We start from the raw sequence: 16,719 nt of genomic DNA, 5'->3' as shown, positions 1-16,719 counted from the left end.
TGAGAAAGGTTAACTAATACAGTCCTCAAAATCCTCTTCAAGTCTGAGCGCACACAGCTACCATGTCAGGTGCCAGTGAGAGGACCAGAGTCTGACCAGCTCAATGAAAAATGGGAGGAGGGCAGGACACATATACCATGGGATTCAGGACTTGGAGCAATGCCAGCAAAGCTCTAGGCTTCTTGCCACCCCAGATCTTCTCTGGACTGCCAGAAATCCACCTAGCAACCAGTGAGAATGACCTGTCCATCAACACAGTGGGAGGAGAATCCCACTTGTCTATCTTGGACAGTTCCTATGAACCTGGACCATTCTTGAGGTGTTTCTGACTGCTTAGCAGAGAAGGATGGAGAGGTCCAGTCCACTGTAGGCCCTGCAGGCCTGGCTATCAGGAACAGAAACCTTGGGACCCCACAAAAGGGGTAGAGTATGTCTTAAAGCAAAGGGACCTCTTCTGGTCTGAGAACAGCTATCAGGGTAGGCAGGGGAGTGCTTCTGGCCTGTGGCCAAGGTTAACAAAGGGTCAGTGGAAGCAGGTTGATAAACAAAAGTAGAATCTGGAAGAGGCTATAGCCTCAGAGACTCCAGATTTATCATGGACCTGAAAAACAGCTCAGAGAGTAAAAGTACCAAACTGCCAAGCCAGACAGCCTGAGTTCAATTCCCCAAATCTCAAATTATGGAAGAAAAGAACCAACCTCTCATGCATTGTGGTGGAGCATGAACACAGGCAGACAGATAAACAAGCTCTCTACCTCAGAACTACATCCCCAGTGCTCCAAGGCTTTTGTAAAAGTAAAATAACACATCATTTCTCTTTGCCATTGTGTTCCTTATAGACAGATGTACATTCAAAACATCATGTTGAGTGAATATGCAGACAGAGGGAGGAAGGGAGGGAGGGAGGGAGGGAAGGAGGGAAGGGAGGGAGGTGAGGGAAAGAAGGTATGCATACAAGGGCTTAGATTCCCGCCATTGTGATGATAATGGTATTTGAGTCTCCCTGGCAAGTCCTTGTGAATGTGTTGGAGGGGAGAGGAGTGATTTCTGCAGGGCATCATAATCTGATTTTGTTTTAACTGCTCATTTATTTGGGAACACAGTTTTCTTAAGCGCACTAATGTTCCTTTTCCCCTCCACGGTGATATTTTTAAGAGCCAGATTGTAGAGCCGTGCAGTGCATTCAGAGATTTCTGAGGGAAACAGGCAGCCGGCACCAGCATCTGCTGCTCCCCTAGAGAAGGAGGGAGGGGACAGCAAAGTTTGACAAACCTGGCTTTTTGGACTGTGTAACTATAGAGGCCCTTGCTCCTGTGGTACTTCCTGGGTCTGCAACCAAGAGGGGTTCATCTTGCCCCTTGGCACTGCAAGTGGCCTCCTGCTCATCCTGCATTGGAAGATGGACAGATGGATAAATGAACAATGGACAAACAGGGAGAATAAGCTCCTGCTGGCTTGAACCACCCAGTTAGAAGGCTTGTCACCAACCACACAAAGATCTCTGTAGGCCTGTTACTAGAGGGGTCTTCTGTGCTGAAATGTCCAGGTTCTTTGTGTCTTAAACAAAGAATTGAGCAAGACACAGAAAAGCAGCAGCAAAGGGATGGATTTATTAAACGTGAAAGCAGAAAGCATACTCCACAGAGTGGAAGCTGCACAAGCAAGCACTTCTGCAGAGCCCCTCACTCATTGCTGGAGCCAGGGGCTTTTGACCGCATAAGGGAAGGAAGTGGGCCCATGAAGGGGTAGACCTTTCTTTGACTAACGTAGGTGATTGACCTCCATGGATGATATCACATTATATTTACTGTGCATAAACCATGGTCCTGTGTTATAACTGTTTTTCTTTTTTTTTTTTTCCTTAGTATATGCAGAAGCCTCACGGGGAATCCCCCACCGGGTTTTACTTTCCGACTGTGGTTGGATTTATTTGTTTGCTGGAGGAAATTAGTACAGTTAAAGGGGCAATCTGACATAGTACAAAAGGAGGTCTTTTTTTGGTATTACTTTATTTATTTGTTTATTTTTATTTATTCTTTGGTTTTTCAAAACAGGGTCTCTTTATATAGCTCTAGACTGTCCTGGAACTCACTCTGTAGACCAGGTTGGCCTTGAGTGCTGGGATTAAAAGCATGTACTGCCTCATGGGGAAGTCTTTTTTAATGACTGGGTTCCAGGATTAACTTTCCTCTGACTCCTAGTCATATTTGTCTGCCCCTTCCTGCCTGCCTCAAGTCCATCCTGATTTATGTGGGACTTTTCACAGCTCCATTCCCATTGTTAGAAATATTTTGAGTCTGTGTGGCTTGGCCACCTTTGACAGGGAATTTGCTAAGATTGCTAGGTTCTTTGATTGGTTTGTTGGTTGGTTTTATGAGACTGCTTATGCTGGCCCTGGACTCATGGCAACCTTTCTGCCTCAAGACTCCCAAGTGCTGGGATTATGGATGAGGGCCACTTTACCCTTCTTCTCGTGTTTTAAACCCATTCAGCAAGGCTGTCAGTCTTCACCATCATAGCCCTGAGAGGGTCTCCCAGGAGCTGGAGAGCAGTTCCTGTTCCTCAGACAGCCTGTGTGTGAGTAAGTAAATGGCTAGGTCATGATCAAAGATAAGAGAAAGGACAGGTTGGTGGGGCCAGCAGGGAAGTGGAAGCAGATTGAACCCTACCTCTCTGCTTGACCCCAGTGAAGCCTGGGGTACAAATTAGAGCTCAGAGCTTATCCCATCTTGAGGGACAGAACTGGACTTTTGACCCATCCCACAAAGGTTAGTCAAGGAACTCAGCCTGGACGTATAGACTCCAACCAACTTTGACCAATACCTGGGCAGGGTAGGGTGATGATTCTATGAATAGTCCTGTTGAGGTCTTGGCTGGAGCTCTTTGCGCAGTGCTAGCAGGACCCCTAGAGATCCTGTGATGAGCAGGTATGTTAACACTACCGATCTGTAGATACAGTGACCTGCAAGGATGGGCAGCCTCCCTCACCTTTCAACACAACACTGTGTATATAGAGTAGAGTATATGGCTCCTGTTACAGGCATGGATCTGGGGCCAGAGGGCAATCGCTAATGTTCCCATCATCTTGTCTACTAGAAAAAAAAAAAAAGAAGATTTGAACAGAAACACATGGTTAGTAATAGAAAGGAAGATAGTTTTTTAAGGGAGAAAAACATATTTAACTTGGAAATGGGTCTGAGCTAGAGAGAGGTCAAGGCTCCAGAGAGACTGGGAGGCAAGGGCCAGGTGATCTTTTTATGAGCAAATCTGTATATCATTCACATTTTTTCAATGCCCTGTTTTGTCCAGACTCTAGTCATAGGATTCTTCCCCAAACAAAGATGTTCCTGCTAACCCAGGAAGTCACAAAAGTCAGGGCTCCATATGTTCAAATTTCAAGGCAAAGGCTCTCCTGATATCCCTGTCACTGGGAAGTTGCAAGGGATTTAGGAGTTCTATGCCAGGCACTGTGCCTGGAGACCAAATGCAGACGTCTTACTGTGTCACAGTCCCACAATGAGTCACCATGATAGAATATTTTCAGCCTACACTTTGGGAGAGCACAGCCCATCGCAGTGGGGAAGGCAGAGTTCACAGCGTCTAATGTGCGTCACAGCTTGCTATGTGTCTCCAAACTTGGGCTGAGAGCTGCAAAGATTGAACCCTCCAGCTTCCTCCAGTCCTCCACCCAGCTCTCAAAAAGCTCTGCAGCCTCAGGTTCCACAACTCCCGAAACATAACCACCAGCTGGGAATGATGTATTCAAACACAAGAGCCTGTGGGGATAGTTCCCATGCAGATCACAATGGATGGGTGTCCTGGATGGCTGGAGTGGGCTAGCGGCCACAAGAGACCTTTAAGGTGAAAAGCCTCCTCTGCTGTGGGAGGGGCTGGAGGAGTCAAAAACACTCAGAGCATGACCGGTATGCAAAGTATTGCTGCTAGCACTGAGCTGGTCTCTGGGTCACGAGAGTGGGTGAGCGTTGGCATGGTAATCAATGATAGGCACAGATAGGATCATGGCCATGAATCTCTCGAAGCAGCTCATTACTTGTGGAGATAGGAACGTGACAAGCAGATGCTGTAACTCCCCACCACACACGCATACACACATACATACACACACACACACACACACACACACACACACACACACACACACCGATGGGCTAGCAGCTCTGCTCTGCAGTCTGGGCCTTATCTGAGGGCTAAGGCGCCTTGGCAGGTTTCAGCATTCTGAGGCACACTTTGAGATGTGTGAGGTAAGTTGGTGGTGATGGCAGGTGGGACCTTGTGGCTCTGAGGCCTGTTCCCCAAGACACCCCAAGAAGGAAGAATCAAGGAAGTAAGTATATGGTTACCAAGAGTCCTCTTTGGTAAGCCACACTTCTCCTTATTGTTTTTGGAATCAGCCACTTCCATGGGAAAGTTCCAGAAGTTTGTTGACTTGAAGATTTGTTTACTTGGAGCCACACTTTTGACCATTACTTTGCAAACTCATGGCTTCCTCTTATCACTGTCTAATATATCCTCCTCTGTCCACCTGCCAAAGAGCCTGTTCAGGTCCCTGCAGAGAAAGACTGAGATGTAGCAGGCCGTGCTGTCTGTCTGAGGCTTTGGTCACAGATAGTGGTGTAGGTGACGAGCTCCAGCTCAGCCCCCAACCATTTCACACTGGGTGCCTCTTATGCTTGTGGAGGGAAGCAGCACCTCTCTTTGAGGGCTTGTCCAAAGTATAAGAAGAACATTGTGGGCTCACCAGCGTGTGGTCTTATTTCAGAAATGGTAACTCAGATGTACAAATGAGGTGACATGAAAAGAAAGTAGCGTGGCTATGTGGCTACACCCGTATAGGGTCGCTCACCCACCCCTTCATTGAGAGATTCTGTTATACCATGCATGGCTCCGTCCCAGTTCCTGTGTAAAAAGAGCAGTCCTTTTATCCCCACAGTTGCTCTGGTGCCACAGCTTACGTGTGCAGTTGCTCCAGTGCGCTAGTACCAGCAGAAATGGTCAGAAGACTGATGAGCCAACCAGCTGGGCGATAATGACCTCAAGTGGCCTGGCTTCCCTGAAAGCAGCATCATGGAAAGATAGGCCTGGTTTGATGGCATTGATACATAGAACCATCCCAGCCTAGAGAAAGGACACTCTGGGACAGACTCCTGGGCAGTGGCTGGAAACCTTCCCTTCCCCAGTGCCCTGTCTGATAAGCTGATCCTGGTTTGCCTGGAGTGTTGGGACATGGTGAGCACTGCATTGCCACTGTTAATAGTGGGATTTGTGGTGGGAATCAGCCCAATCTCAGAAGGCAGTGGAGATCACAGTTTGCCATGTGGGTGGCCACAATGCCTCTATGACTGACACAATAAAGGTCCTGGACACCCAGGTTTCTAGTCGCTTGGGAGAAAAAGTGCTGTCCAGACTCCACTGGTAGAACAGGAACTGTGTTTGGTCTCTCTTGAAGTGTCTCCTCGAGCCCCAAAGACCTGTCCATGTTATGGTCACCTGGCCTCTCTGTGGGTAAAGATAAAACTTATGTGATTTGTCCTTGAGGTTCTTAGATATTTAACAAGTGACAGTTGTGACTGGTATTCCTAGACTATAGAGACGATCCTGTTTTAAGTATCAGGCAGAACCTACACCTGGAACACAGCGTCGAGTCCAGACAGGATCTACAACATGGGAAGAGCAGAAACAAGGTTTCAGACACATTCCCTGCCTCTAGACTCCTGCAATGGGAGGGGTGGACACTGGGGAAGAAGGGTCAAGGGGAATTAAAGAGCCTGGCCAGATAGAGTCCAGGCCTTTCTTTTCTTCCTCTAGAAGGCATGGGAAGAGGCTGCCTGTGGGGCTCAGCACCTGCGTGTTATTTTTAGGGAAAGTTTTACACTCAATTATCCATGTTAACTCAACATAATTCATCCTCTGAAAAGAAAACATGCAAAAATTAGACACCCCAGCCCCAGAGCATTACTTCGGTCAGGCTGAATCAGCAGAGATCCCAGTAGGTGTTCTGAAAGTGGGAGAAGGGAGCTTGCCTTCAGGAGCCAGCGTCTTCTGGGTCAGGCTTCCATGGACAAACCTGTTGTGCCAAGGACAGATGCCTGGTCCCTTTGTTGTTTATTACTTTTATTTTTTTTTTTTCAGTCCAGGGAATGGAACTCAGAGCTCCTGCATACCAGACAAGTGCTCTGTTACTGAGCCCCACCCCAGCAGGGCAAACCCCTGCTCAGGTCCCACTCTGTCGGGCTCGGTGTCTTCTCAAGAAACTGTTTCTCCTGAGAGCAGACTTAGGTCCACTTCCCTCATCACCTCGAGACTTCCAAACATCTTAGTTCCACAGAAGGTGAAGAATGGACTGTTAGTTTACAGAGAGTTCTCCTGGGGACAGTCTAGGGCTAGTGACCAAAACCCAAGTCAAACCATTGTGAGAAAAGCAGGACTCATGTAACCAAAGAATCCAAGGAATCATCTAGACTGTGACAGGAACACACCCCTGATCCAGGAAGCTACAGCTCCATTTCACCCCAGGATTGGTTCCAAGAGATAAGAATATCAAGGATCTAGGGGTCCTTGGGTGGTAAGGGGTCCTGGGGAGAAAGGAGACCCAGAAAGACATGTGGTTGAGAACGGGGGGGGGGTGTCTCTACAGTGAACTCAGCATTTGCCTCCTTTAAATTATATGTGAAAATCCCAAGGAGGCAGTGTTGGGGTAGTGTTTTGTGGATGATCAGGCTGTGAGGACCTCATGCCAAGAACAAGTTTTGTGGAGGTTTTGGTTTATGATGTGTAAATATGTTTTTTATTTTAATCCCAGGTGTGGGATATGGAACTGTTCAGACTGTCCACAGCAGCAAAGTAGTTGCCTCGCTCAGGCTCTGAGAGGGGCTTTTTGCCAGCTGCAGATAGTTTAAATCAGAGGACTCTGGAGAGGGAATAAATGCCAGAGCCCAGAGAGAGAAAGGGAAAAAGATGACTATTGGTGTCCATCCCTGCTGCTCACTGCTGTTGATGTAGCTGGATGAGAAGTTGGAGATTTCCTGAAACAAAGGTTTTGTTTAAGAAACTTGAGTAAAATGGTTTAAAAGCTATGCCAACAGACTAGTGTTTCTGTATAAACATACTTGTAAAACTCTTCATCCCTCCTACTGAGTGAGGACCTAGAAAGAAGAGCCATCCACAAGGCAGAAGGGGTCCTCACTGGACGTAGAATCTGTCTTGTCCTTGGACTTGCAGCCATTTTTAAGCCACCCAGCCTTGTTGTATAGCATTGTGCTATAGCCATACGGGCCGAGATACATCTCTCCTCTCTCCTGAGGGGCATTCTTGTCTTATGATTGCCACCACAAGTAGATGCCACCCACGGGAGCCAAAGAAGGGAGAGATGCCTGAAGGGACCCCACCTGTCTGCATCCTACTTCAGCCATGCCCTTCTCCATCCCAGCTCCATTCCTTCCCAGACACACCCTCTCATCCATGCACATCCCACAGCAACAGTTCCTCTTCTGCCACCGGTGTCTCATGCTCCCTGCACTTACCTTGGCAGTCCTGCTGGACACTCCCAGTCAGCCACTGAGCAGAGGGGGCCTGGGGCGTGCGGCCAAGATGAGGAGTGTGTGCACAGTTCAGTCCATCAGCTCCACCAAAATCTTTTATTGTTGTGGGGGGTTTTGAAACAGAGCCTGTGTGTGTGTGTGGGGGGGGGTTGTAGCTTAGCCTGACCTTGGTCCCCTGATCCTCCTGCCTCAGCCTTCTGAGCACCATTCCCAACGTCAAAGCTTCTCTCGGAGCTTCAGTCTGACTGGAGCATGTGCTGAGTGCCTAGCAGGCAGGAGCTCTCCGCCTGAGCTTTACAGGAGTGTGTTTCCTGACTCTCTGAGGCAAACTTCCTGCAGATGCACCTGCCACCTTGCGATTCTGCAGTCACAGCACAGAATGGGCCTCCCTGGTCTAGAACCAAGATGTTAGTGAGTCTGGTCCTTTCTGGGGGGCCAATAAGCTCCCACAGTAGTCAGACGGGAGGGCGGATGGCTTCCTCAGCTGCCTTCTCCCTCGTTCTACCTCCTCTTCCCCTCATGGAAACCCTTCTTGGGTTTTTTGTTCCTCTGATGGCCCAGATAAACTCTTGTGCTAAGGCAGTTAGCAGCCATCTCTCAGGTTTTCTGGGTGTCTGGAGCCCATCATTTTGCAGACCCCGGTGCACTGTCTCAAGCTAATAGGGCCAGTTCCATGAACACTGGGCAGCTGACACCGTAACTTTGCAGATGAGGAAACCGAGGCTTGGAGTACCTCAAGAGAGGTAGCCATGACTGAAGTCACTAGGGCAGGTGATGAACACTTTGCCCAGGCTTGCCCAGGAAGCAGCACCAGCCTGAGGTGATGAGAGTTCCCAAGCTCCAGACAAGGGGAGGCACTCTCTCCAACACAGCAGAAAAAAACTAAGGAGCCTGGATATGGTGCTTCATGCCTGTAATGCTAAGGCTTGGGTAGCTAAGGCAGAGGATTGTGAGTTCAAGCCCCAGTTCACTTACGTGATGATTTCAGTGGTAGCCTGGGAAACAGAGAAAGACCTTATATGAAATAAAAATAGACAAAACAGAGCAAGAACTTAAGAGTCTGAAGACAGCCCCCCTGGGGCTCTTCTCCCCTTCTACTCTGCTTATTGTTCTGGAAAAAGCCAGTGCCCGGCACTGAGGGCAGTAAAGCAGCAGGGTCTCTAAGCAGGTACAGAGGGCCTCAGCAAGCCTGTGTCTACCAACCAAGTCCCTGAGAAATGCTGGGCTGAGGGCTGAGCGTGGGACACACATGTATGCAGGCAGCTCACAGAAAGGCTGGGATGCTGGGGGCACAGGACATGGGACAAGAGAAACACAGTTGACACTGAGCCATTGAGTACAAGGGGCAGAGGTGTCTTTGAATGCATGAGAAGTCAAAAGAGCATAAGCCAATCAGCCTTAGGTGCTGCCTTGAGGCAAGCCCTGATCAGGAGTAGGGTAGGGCAGGTGAACACTGCACGCTCCAGCACAGACCAGAGCATGGCAAAAATGCATGGTTTAAATGGGCCTGTTACAGGCAGTGAGTACTGGCTTAACCTCTTCAAATGTGAACTAGAAGGTTCTGGGTGTTTTGGCCACAGGAAGTGAAGGATTTCTGGGTGTCTTGAGCACTAGGAGAGCTGAGGACTGTCCTACTGTAAGGACCAAGGATAAGAAGGGGAAGGAGAGACCAAGGGGTAAACTACTGGGTCTTCAGGATGGGGGGGAGGACCAGTACTTTGTGTGCAGCCCCATAGCATCCCTGAACTAGCATCTCTGCTCGACTAATCCTGAAAGGTCCCTGAACTACAGCTTTAGAATCAGGATGAGGCAGTCGTACTGACCCTCACTGCTTGATAGCCCGTTCCGAGAGGACTTCAGACACTAAGGCAGGGTGACTTTTAGAAAAGTGCATAGGATTGTCACAGCATCCTCCTGGGAAAGAGGAAGAGGGTGTGGCACCGCCCTGCCAGCTTCTCCTGCTGGCCTGCATTCAGATGGAGCGAGTACTTTGTGAATGCTGTTGTTTCCTCAGAGTGGCATCCTGTGTTATTTGAAGAGTGTGCAAGACACTCTAAGCAGCCTTCACAAAAGGACACACCATTTTCACTGTATATATGGGGAAATCAAGGTTCAGTCGGTTTATTTACCTTGTCAGAGCTAATTGACAGGCCAAAGTAGAGCTGGGACTCCATGACACCCTATCCACTGCCAGGGTCCCTCTATAGCTGGTGGCCCTGTAGTTATATGTCTCAGGTAGTCACACAGTGAACTCTCGGCTGCCACCCCACTTCCTTTCCTGGTTCTTCCCCCAGAATACAGCTTGTGACTCCAGAGAGCTGGTCAAGGCCGATGGGTGATCTGGGGACATGAAAAATAAGGCTGACCATTCTACAGCTTCACAGACCCGGCCTGAGCCTTGGGAATCTGCCAGAAACCCCAGAGACGCTGTGAGCATAGCCAGACGGGGGGGGGGGGGGGGGAGAGAAGGAGGCGCCTCCCCACACATGAACATGTGTTGCTCTATTTTTAAGATCCCTCCTTGGAAGGCAGCAGGCCTTGGAACACGTGCAGTTTCCAAACTGTGAGATGGAGCACACAGCTCAGTTCTCCAGAGTATCCATGCTGACTATCCTCTGTCTGCATGCATTTATACCCCCACCTACCCACAGCCTCACAGGACGCCACATAGTAATGATAAACACAACCCAGGTAGGGTAGACACACACACAATGCCGGTGCCTGAGAGGCTGAGGCAGGAGGATCCCAAGCTCAAGGCCAGCCTCAGCATCTTTGCGAGAGTCTGTCAATAAATCAGAAAATAAAGGCCAGAGAGATTTCTCAGAGGGTGAAGACACTTGCCGTGGAACCAGACAACCTGGATCTGAGCTACAGGACCCACAGACTGGAACGAGAGGACTGACTCCCACAAGCTGTCCCCTGATCTGCATGTGCAGTCACACAGACACACACAATGAGGGACATATGGGCCTGTACAAATATAAAGACACAATACACAGGTACACTTTGTCATACATATGCCTACACAAAAGCCTACCACGCACGCACACACCATAGCACGAATGTGCCTGCCCCCCCACACACATACAAACCACACACACACAGAAACACACACAAGCACACTCAAATAAATAAACAAGTAAAATATTGACCAGAAATGGTGTTGCACAGCTCTGATGGCAGCATAAGGAAACAGAGCCAGATCTCTGAGTCCAAGACCAACAAGCTCTATGAAATGAGATCCAGACCAACAAGTCTACACCGTGAGTCCCTGTCTCAAAACAGCGACAACAAAAAAAAGAGTGAAAAATTTAATGAAGATAAATAAATAAACAAATAGATTAGAAATACAGTTCGGTGGTAGAGTGCTTGCTTAGCATGTGTGAGGTGCTGGGTTCAAAACCAGCACTACAAAAATACACAAGCAGCAAATAAATAAATGTTTGTTTAGAGGTTTCTTATAAAGCAATAAACAAACAAACAAATAACGGATGCAATATGATTGTAAATGCATTTAACTTTTAAAAAGAATTCCTTTATTTTTAATTATGCATGTTGGGGGCAAGTGTGTATGTGTGCACGAGCCAGACTCCAGTGGAGGCCAGAAAAGAGTGTCAGATCCTATGGAGCTAGAGTTACAAACGATTTTCTGTGGGGGTTGGGAACGAAACTCCAGCCCTCTGAAATTAACATCGAGCCATCTCTTTAGCCCCTTGTTTAACTTTTGGAACTCATTAAGAGGCCTTCTTGCATAATAGTGGTCTAGGTGCCCGAAGAAGGAGGCATGAAATCAGAAAGGATGATGCATCCTTTTACTGAAGCCTGTGGCACACAGTGAGTAAATGGTATTGCTGTTGTCTGTGTCTGTCTGAGCAGTGCTGGAGGTCACGGGGTCAGTTATCAAACCAAATAAACAAAGATATCAGCTCTTAGAAGGTGCCTCCTGTAGCCTTTCATTGGTGGCTCTTTGAACTTGACTTTCACACACAAGATAATAGCTAAAAATTCCACATAATGATGGGGACTCAGCCTTGCCCATAACACACAAGGAACCTAGGGAGCTGAAATCGTTTTGTATTCTAGCTACATCCGGAAACCCAGACCCTGTCAGCAGACCCTGGCCCTTGCTGCAGATGAGATGGGTCGGCTCTGGTCCTGGAAATGGGTCCAGGCCAGTAGCAGCTGTGACTCCCCACAGTCCACCCAGGTTTCCTGGTCCCAACACACCAGTAATTCATGCTCTCGGAGCTTTGCTTTCCCATAGCCTATGTGGGGCTTCAATTTGTCAGTGTGCAACTTGAGCCACAGAGGTTATGGCTGTGTCACCTATGGACACAGCTGGATCCAGTCTTGACCCTGGTGCAAGGTGCTCAGTGACACACTGTTTAGAGAGGGTCCCTTTTGGGGACACATGGGCTGAAGATGAAAACTTGCAATTAAAGGTTCTGTTGTGAGCCTTCCCGGCTCGGAGCAGAAAGAACAATCTAGAAGGGTCCAGAGTTGTGGTCACTGAAGAGCCCCCTCTGAGGGCCTGCACCGCCCTTGCGCATAGCCAGGGCCTTTGGATGGTATTTTCCTAGCTGGTTTTAAGCAAACACCTTGTCATAATATTTGTGCTAAGTTGCCATTTATGATTTCTTTTTTTTTTTTTTTTAAGCTTCAACACTATTGCAAAAGAAAGCGTTGGAGACAAGGCTGGCTTAGCCAAAAGGTCAGGACTAGAAAACCAAACATGAGCTCAATCTGCCTTTGAGATGGCCTCTCTCAGGTGGCTGCAGCTCCTGTGGCCACTGGCTATGGCCCACCTCTGGGGAACCTCCTGATTGAGGAGGCCAGGTTGTTGGGGGTTGGGTCTAGGTTAGACCAAGAACACCACAGGGCAGTGAAGTATGGGGCTGATATAGCCCAGTGCTACTTCCTTCCAATCATGTCACAACCAGCAGCTCCTACCCGCCCACCCCTGCTCATTTAGCTGGTGCACAGCGTCTGTCAGAGAACGAATATCGTCTCATCTGGGGCAGTTTTTAAGCCCTCTTAACCTGCAAAGTTGATGGGCAATCAACCAGAACCCATCAGTGCAGATTCAGTTTCCCTTCAACAAAGAAGAAGCTGAGGCTCAGAAAGGCAGAGGACGCTTGCACAAATACTAACAGCCCGTTCAACCCCACGGCCTCAGTCTGCTGTACTGGTGTCTAGCAAGGGGACACGCTTGTTTCCTTTGAACACTGCTTTCGTGTGTTAAGATTTCACAGATTAGATTTCACTGCTTAGCTTGTGTCTAAGCAGGCACTCCCAACACAGTTTGAGAGCTCAAGTTTGAGGGTCTCCCTGCTGACTGAGCCTGAGCCTCAGGCCGTGTCTGGATCCCTGTTGAGTTGAAGTCACTTCTCTCATTATCCTCTGACTCTCCGCAACCCACTCGGCTTTCCTAGTCCCAGGACAGCAGGTGTAGCCAGCGGAGTCTATACAGTCACAGTGGTCCCTGAGCCTTCCCTTCTGCCCTTGGCCTCAGCAGCTTCCAATGGGGGTTGTTTGGAGGAAGAGTGCAGGAGAAAGGCCAAGAGGGCCAAGTAGGGAAATAAAGGCAAGGGCCCTGGGACAAGCAAGATGGCAGCAAGCCTGGAAGCTCTTGCCAAGACCCCTGCCAAGGAGGACAAGATGAAACGACCCTTGTTCCCTTGGTCCAAGACGGGGACAGAGTCCCCTGGGAAAAGCTGAGCTGGGCTGAGTGCAGAGGCTGCCATGTTTCCTGCAAGGACACCCACAAACCTGCCCTGCCCCTTTGAAACCCTACAGGGCACTAGCTCTAATAGTTACTGCTAGTGACCAAATCCAGGTGAGTATAAGACGAGCCCATTATACTCAAAGGTAGCATAGGACCACGAGATTTGCACTGTGTTTCTGCTCTGTGCTTTCCCTCACCCAACCCTTCACAAGCTAGAGGGCCCCCCTGGGTGCTCCTGGCACCCCGCAGGCACCCAGAATGGAGGGGGCCCAGCCAGCTGTACAAAAGCCCTGCCATACGAGCAGGGTGCCGCCCCCTTCCCCGCCTTCCCCCAGTACACCCTGATGTCCCTGAGCAAGCTGCAGGCGACCAAGGGTAGCTTCCTTTTTGAGGTGGGAGAAGTTGGGACAATCAATCCAATCGAGCAATCGATCGGGGGAGAAGACTGTGCTGCCCAGGAGAGGTTGAAAGGAAAGCGCCAATATCCACTCATTCTACCGCACCCTGTAGGGAATCCTTGCTCCCTGGGGTGCTCATTCCAGCCCAGGTGGTCTCCGGGAAGGTGCAGGACAACCATAAGCCAGTATCGGGTGGGGAGGGGACAGTGGCCGTGGCCACGTCTCTGCCTCTCCAACACCCCCCTCCACTGCTGGGCGCGCCGCGCAGCCGCCGGCTCAGTGGAGGCGCGAGGAGCCCGGCAGGCTCCAGCGCAGCAGGAGGTGTGCGAAGTAGGGTGCGGGGAGAGCGCGAAGCAAAAGAGGGGGAACGAGGGTGAGCACGCTGGGCAGCCGTGCGTGCGCTCGGCTCTGCGCCACAGGCTCGCCCGAGGAATCACAAGCCAGAAGGGTCGCGGTCCTGAGGAGGTTTCGCCGTCACCAAAGCGTGCAGAGAACCAAGCACAAAACCTGGAGGTCGGTAGCATCCCGGATCCAGGCAGACTCGGGACCAGGAGAGTGCCAAGGAAGAGCAAAGCCGGAAAGCAGATCCCAGACTCTGGAGGGGAAAGAAGAGTGGATCCCGGTGCCGGCACGTCGCGAGCCCCAGAGCTCCCGGGACCGTTTGGATCCTGCGCTTCGCCGCTGGACGGCACGCCCCCCTTAGCTCCGGCACCCTCCCCTCCGGACGCCTCTACATCTGCCCCTGGAGGGACTTCCATCAGCAAAGGTGCAGGACAAAGCCGCGCACTCGGCGGCGCCCACCATGCACCTCAACAACTCCGTGCTGCAGGAGACCCCTGGTGAACCCGGCGCCCAGCCCTTCCCGCGGCTGCAGTCCGGACTGGAGGCGATGCTCCTGGCGCTGGTCTTGGGCAATGGCTCAGGCAATACCTCGGAATCCGTCCTGGCAGCGCCCAACAGCGACCTGGACGTGAACACTGACATCTATTCCAAGGTGCTGGTGACTGCTGTGTACCTGGCACTCTTTGTGGTGGGCACTGTGGGCAACTCAGTGACAGCCTTCACTCTGGCGCGGAAGAAGTCTCTGCAGAGCCTGCAGAGCACCGTGCATTACCACCTGGGCAGCCTGGCTCTGTCCGACCTGCTCATTCTGCTGCTGGCCATGCCGGTGGAACTGTACAACTTCATCTGGGTGCACCATCCCTGGGCTTTTGGGGATGCCGGCTGCCGTGGTTACTATTTCCTGCGCGATGCCTGCACCTACGCCACGGCCCTCAACGTCGCCAGCCTGAGTGTGGAGCGCTATCTGGCCATCTGCCATCCCTTCAAAGCCAAGACCCTCATGTCCCGCAGCCGCACCAAAAAATTCATCAGCGCCATATGGCTAGCCTCGGGGTTGCTGGCTGGGCCCATGCTCTTCACCATGGGCCTGCAGAACCGCAGTGCCGATGGCCAGCACCCCGGGGGCCTGGTGTGCACACCCATTGTGGACACAGCCACCGTCAAGGTCGTCATCCAGGTAAGAGTGTCTAAGTGGGGCCTCTGTGCTGCACCATTTTAGAGGGCATGCCAGGGCAGCCAGTTTCCTGTCTGGCTGTTTCTTTCCATTGGAGCCACGCAGAGACTTTTAGCAGAGTCACCTCAGAAGCCCCAGTGAGTCAAGGCGCCACCTGGGGAGACACAGCAGTGTCGCCTTGTGGAAAGAACTGAGCCTCAGCAGCACTTTCTTCTCCCTTGTCCCAAAGCAAGCCCCAGTGACACTATCCTGAGTGCTGCGTACTGAGAGAGCTCAGCTGCTCCTAGGAGGCTGGGAAGGGACAGAACACCTCCATTACCTCATTTCTTCTTCCTCAACTTTTCACTCAGTCCTCTCTCCCACCCTACTTCCTCCCTCCTGTTGAAGGGGCCTTGAACCATTATCAATGACTGACTTCTCTTTATCCACTGTAAGCCTGAGGGTGCTCTCAGGGAAGAGGGCTGCCATCAGCCTTTCAAGAGGCTACAGGATTGCCCGACCCCCAGGCTGGCTCCCCACGGCCTTCTGGCTGAGTCTCCTGGACCCAAACCCAAGAGCTAGAGCTTTAAACCTTGGCCTTGTTCCTGGTTGAGTTGCAGTTTCCCCACCTGTGAAGTGAAGTGACCATAACATTGAGGAGAGAGCTGTGAGAGGGTTCACGGGTCCCCAGAGCCGAGAGCACTCCAGGTCCTGGCTGCTGGGGATGATGTTTCTGCAGAGCAATCTGGGGTGTCTGGGTGTGGAGGGCTGTGTTGAGGCAAATAGGCCTGGGGTGCTTGAATACAGTCCTCTGTGGATCGGAGCATAGCACCACAGGAACCTGATGGGATTCCTCCTTGGGTGTCACTAGAAGAGTGGGGGTTCAAATTGTGGGGAGCTTCTCAGAAAGGGACCATGAGGTGGGAAGGGGGTATCCACAGGGGAAGCCAGAGCAGAAATAACATTTTCAGCCAGGCATGGTAGTGCCAACACACCAGAGGCTGCGGCAGGAGGATTATAAGTTTGAGGCAAGCTTGGGCTACACAGTGAGACCCTGTCTGGGAAACAGTGAGAAAGAGAGAGAAAGAAAAAGAAAAACGAAGAGAGAAAGTTTTGAATAATTTCTTGGCCCTAGACCCTGGGCAACCATGGAGGTAGAGGGAGGGTTCTTCTTCACCCCAGGGTGAGCAAAGAAGGCAGAGAATGGAAGGGTCTGGACAGGGGGCTCCTGCCATGTCAGAGAAGGGCCTCCAGGGAAGCTGGCTGCCCCATGTCTGTCACTTTTCTCACAAAGCCGTCCATAGACTCCCACAGCCTCCCAGCAAGAATCCCATGGTCCTTTTGGAAGCTACACGGTATGTCCAGGTGCTACCCAGAAACCAGAAATGCTGTGTTGGTTGTCATTGGCATTCAGATATTGGGCAGTGCCTAGCTCATCTCTGAGGTGGACCACAGGGTCAGAAATACACTGGTACTATAAGTGTCCCTGTGTAGGGTCCCTCCTGAGCTGCCATTCTCAGCAGGGGTGAGTCAGTGCTCAGT

General features: G+C 50.7%; 1 protein-coding gene across 1 annotated transcript in view; it reads left to right on the top strand.

Annotated features, from left to right (window-relative positions):
• Positions 1 to 14,035: 14,035 nt before the first annotated feature.
• The window catches only part of Ntsr1 (neurotensin receptor 1), a 43,715-nt gene continuing 41,031 nt past the window's right edge, over positions 14,036 to 16,719 (top strand). The window contains exon 1 of the mRNA XM_055596102.1: positions 14,036 to 15,201. Coding sequence (XP_055452077.1) covers positions 14,485 to 15,201 — 717 coding nt within the window. The 5' untranslated portion in view covers positions 14,036 to 14,484. The remainder of the gene's footprint in view (positions 15,202 to 16,719) is intronic.

This window comes from Psammomys obesus, unplaced genomic scaffold (assembly GCF_907164565.1).
Source record: "Psammomys obesus unplaced genomic scaffold, mPsaObe1.curated_primary_1811, whole genome shotgun sequence".
Taxonomy (NCBI): Eukaryota; Metazoa; Chordata; class Mammalia; order Rodentia; family Muridae; genus Psammomys; species Psammomys obesus.
This window is presented reverse-complemented; position numbering and strand designations above follow the sequence as displayed.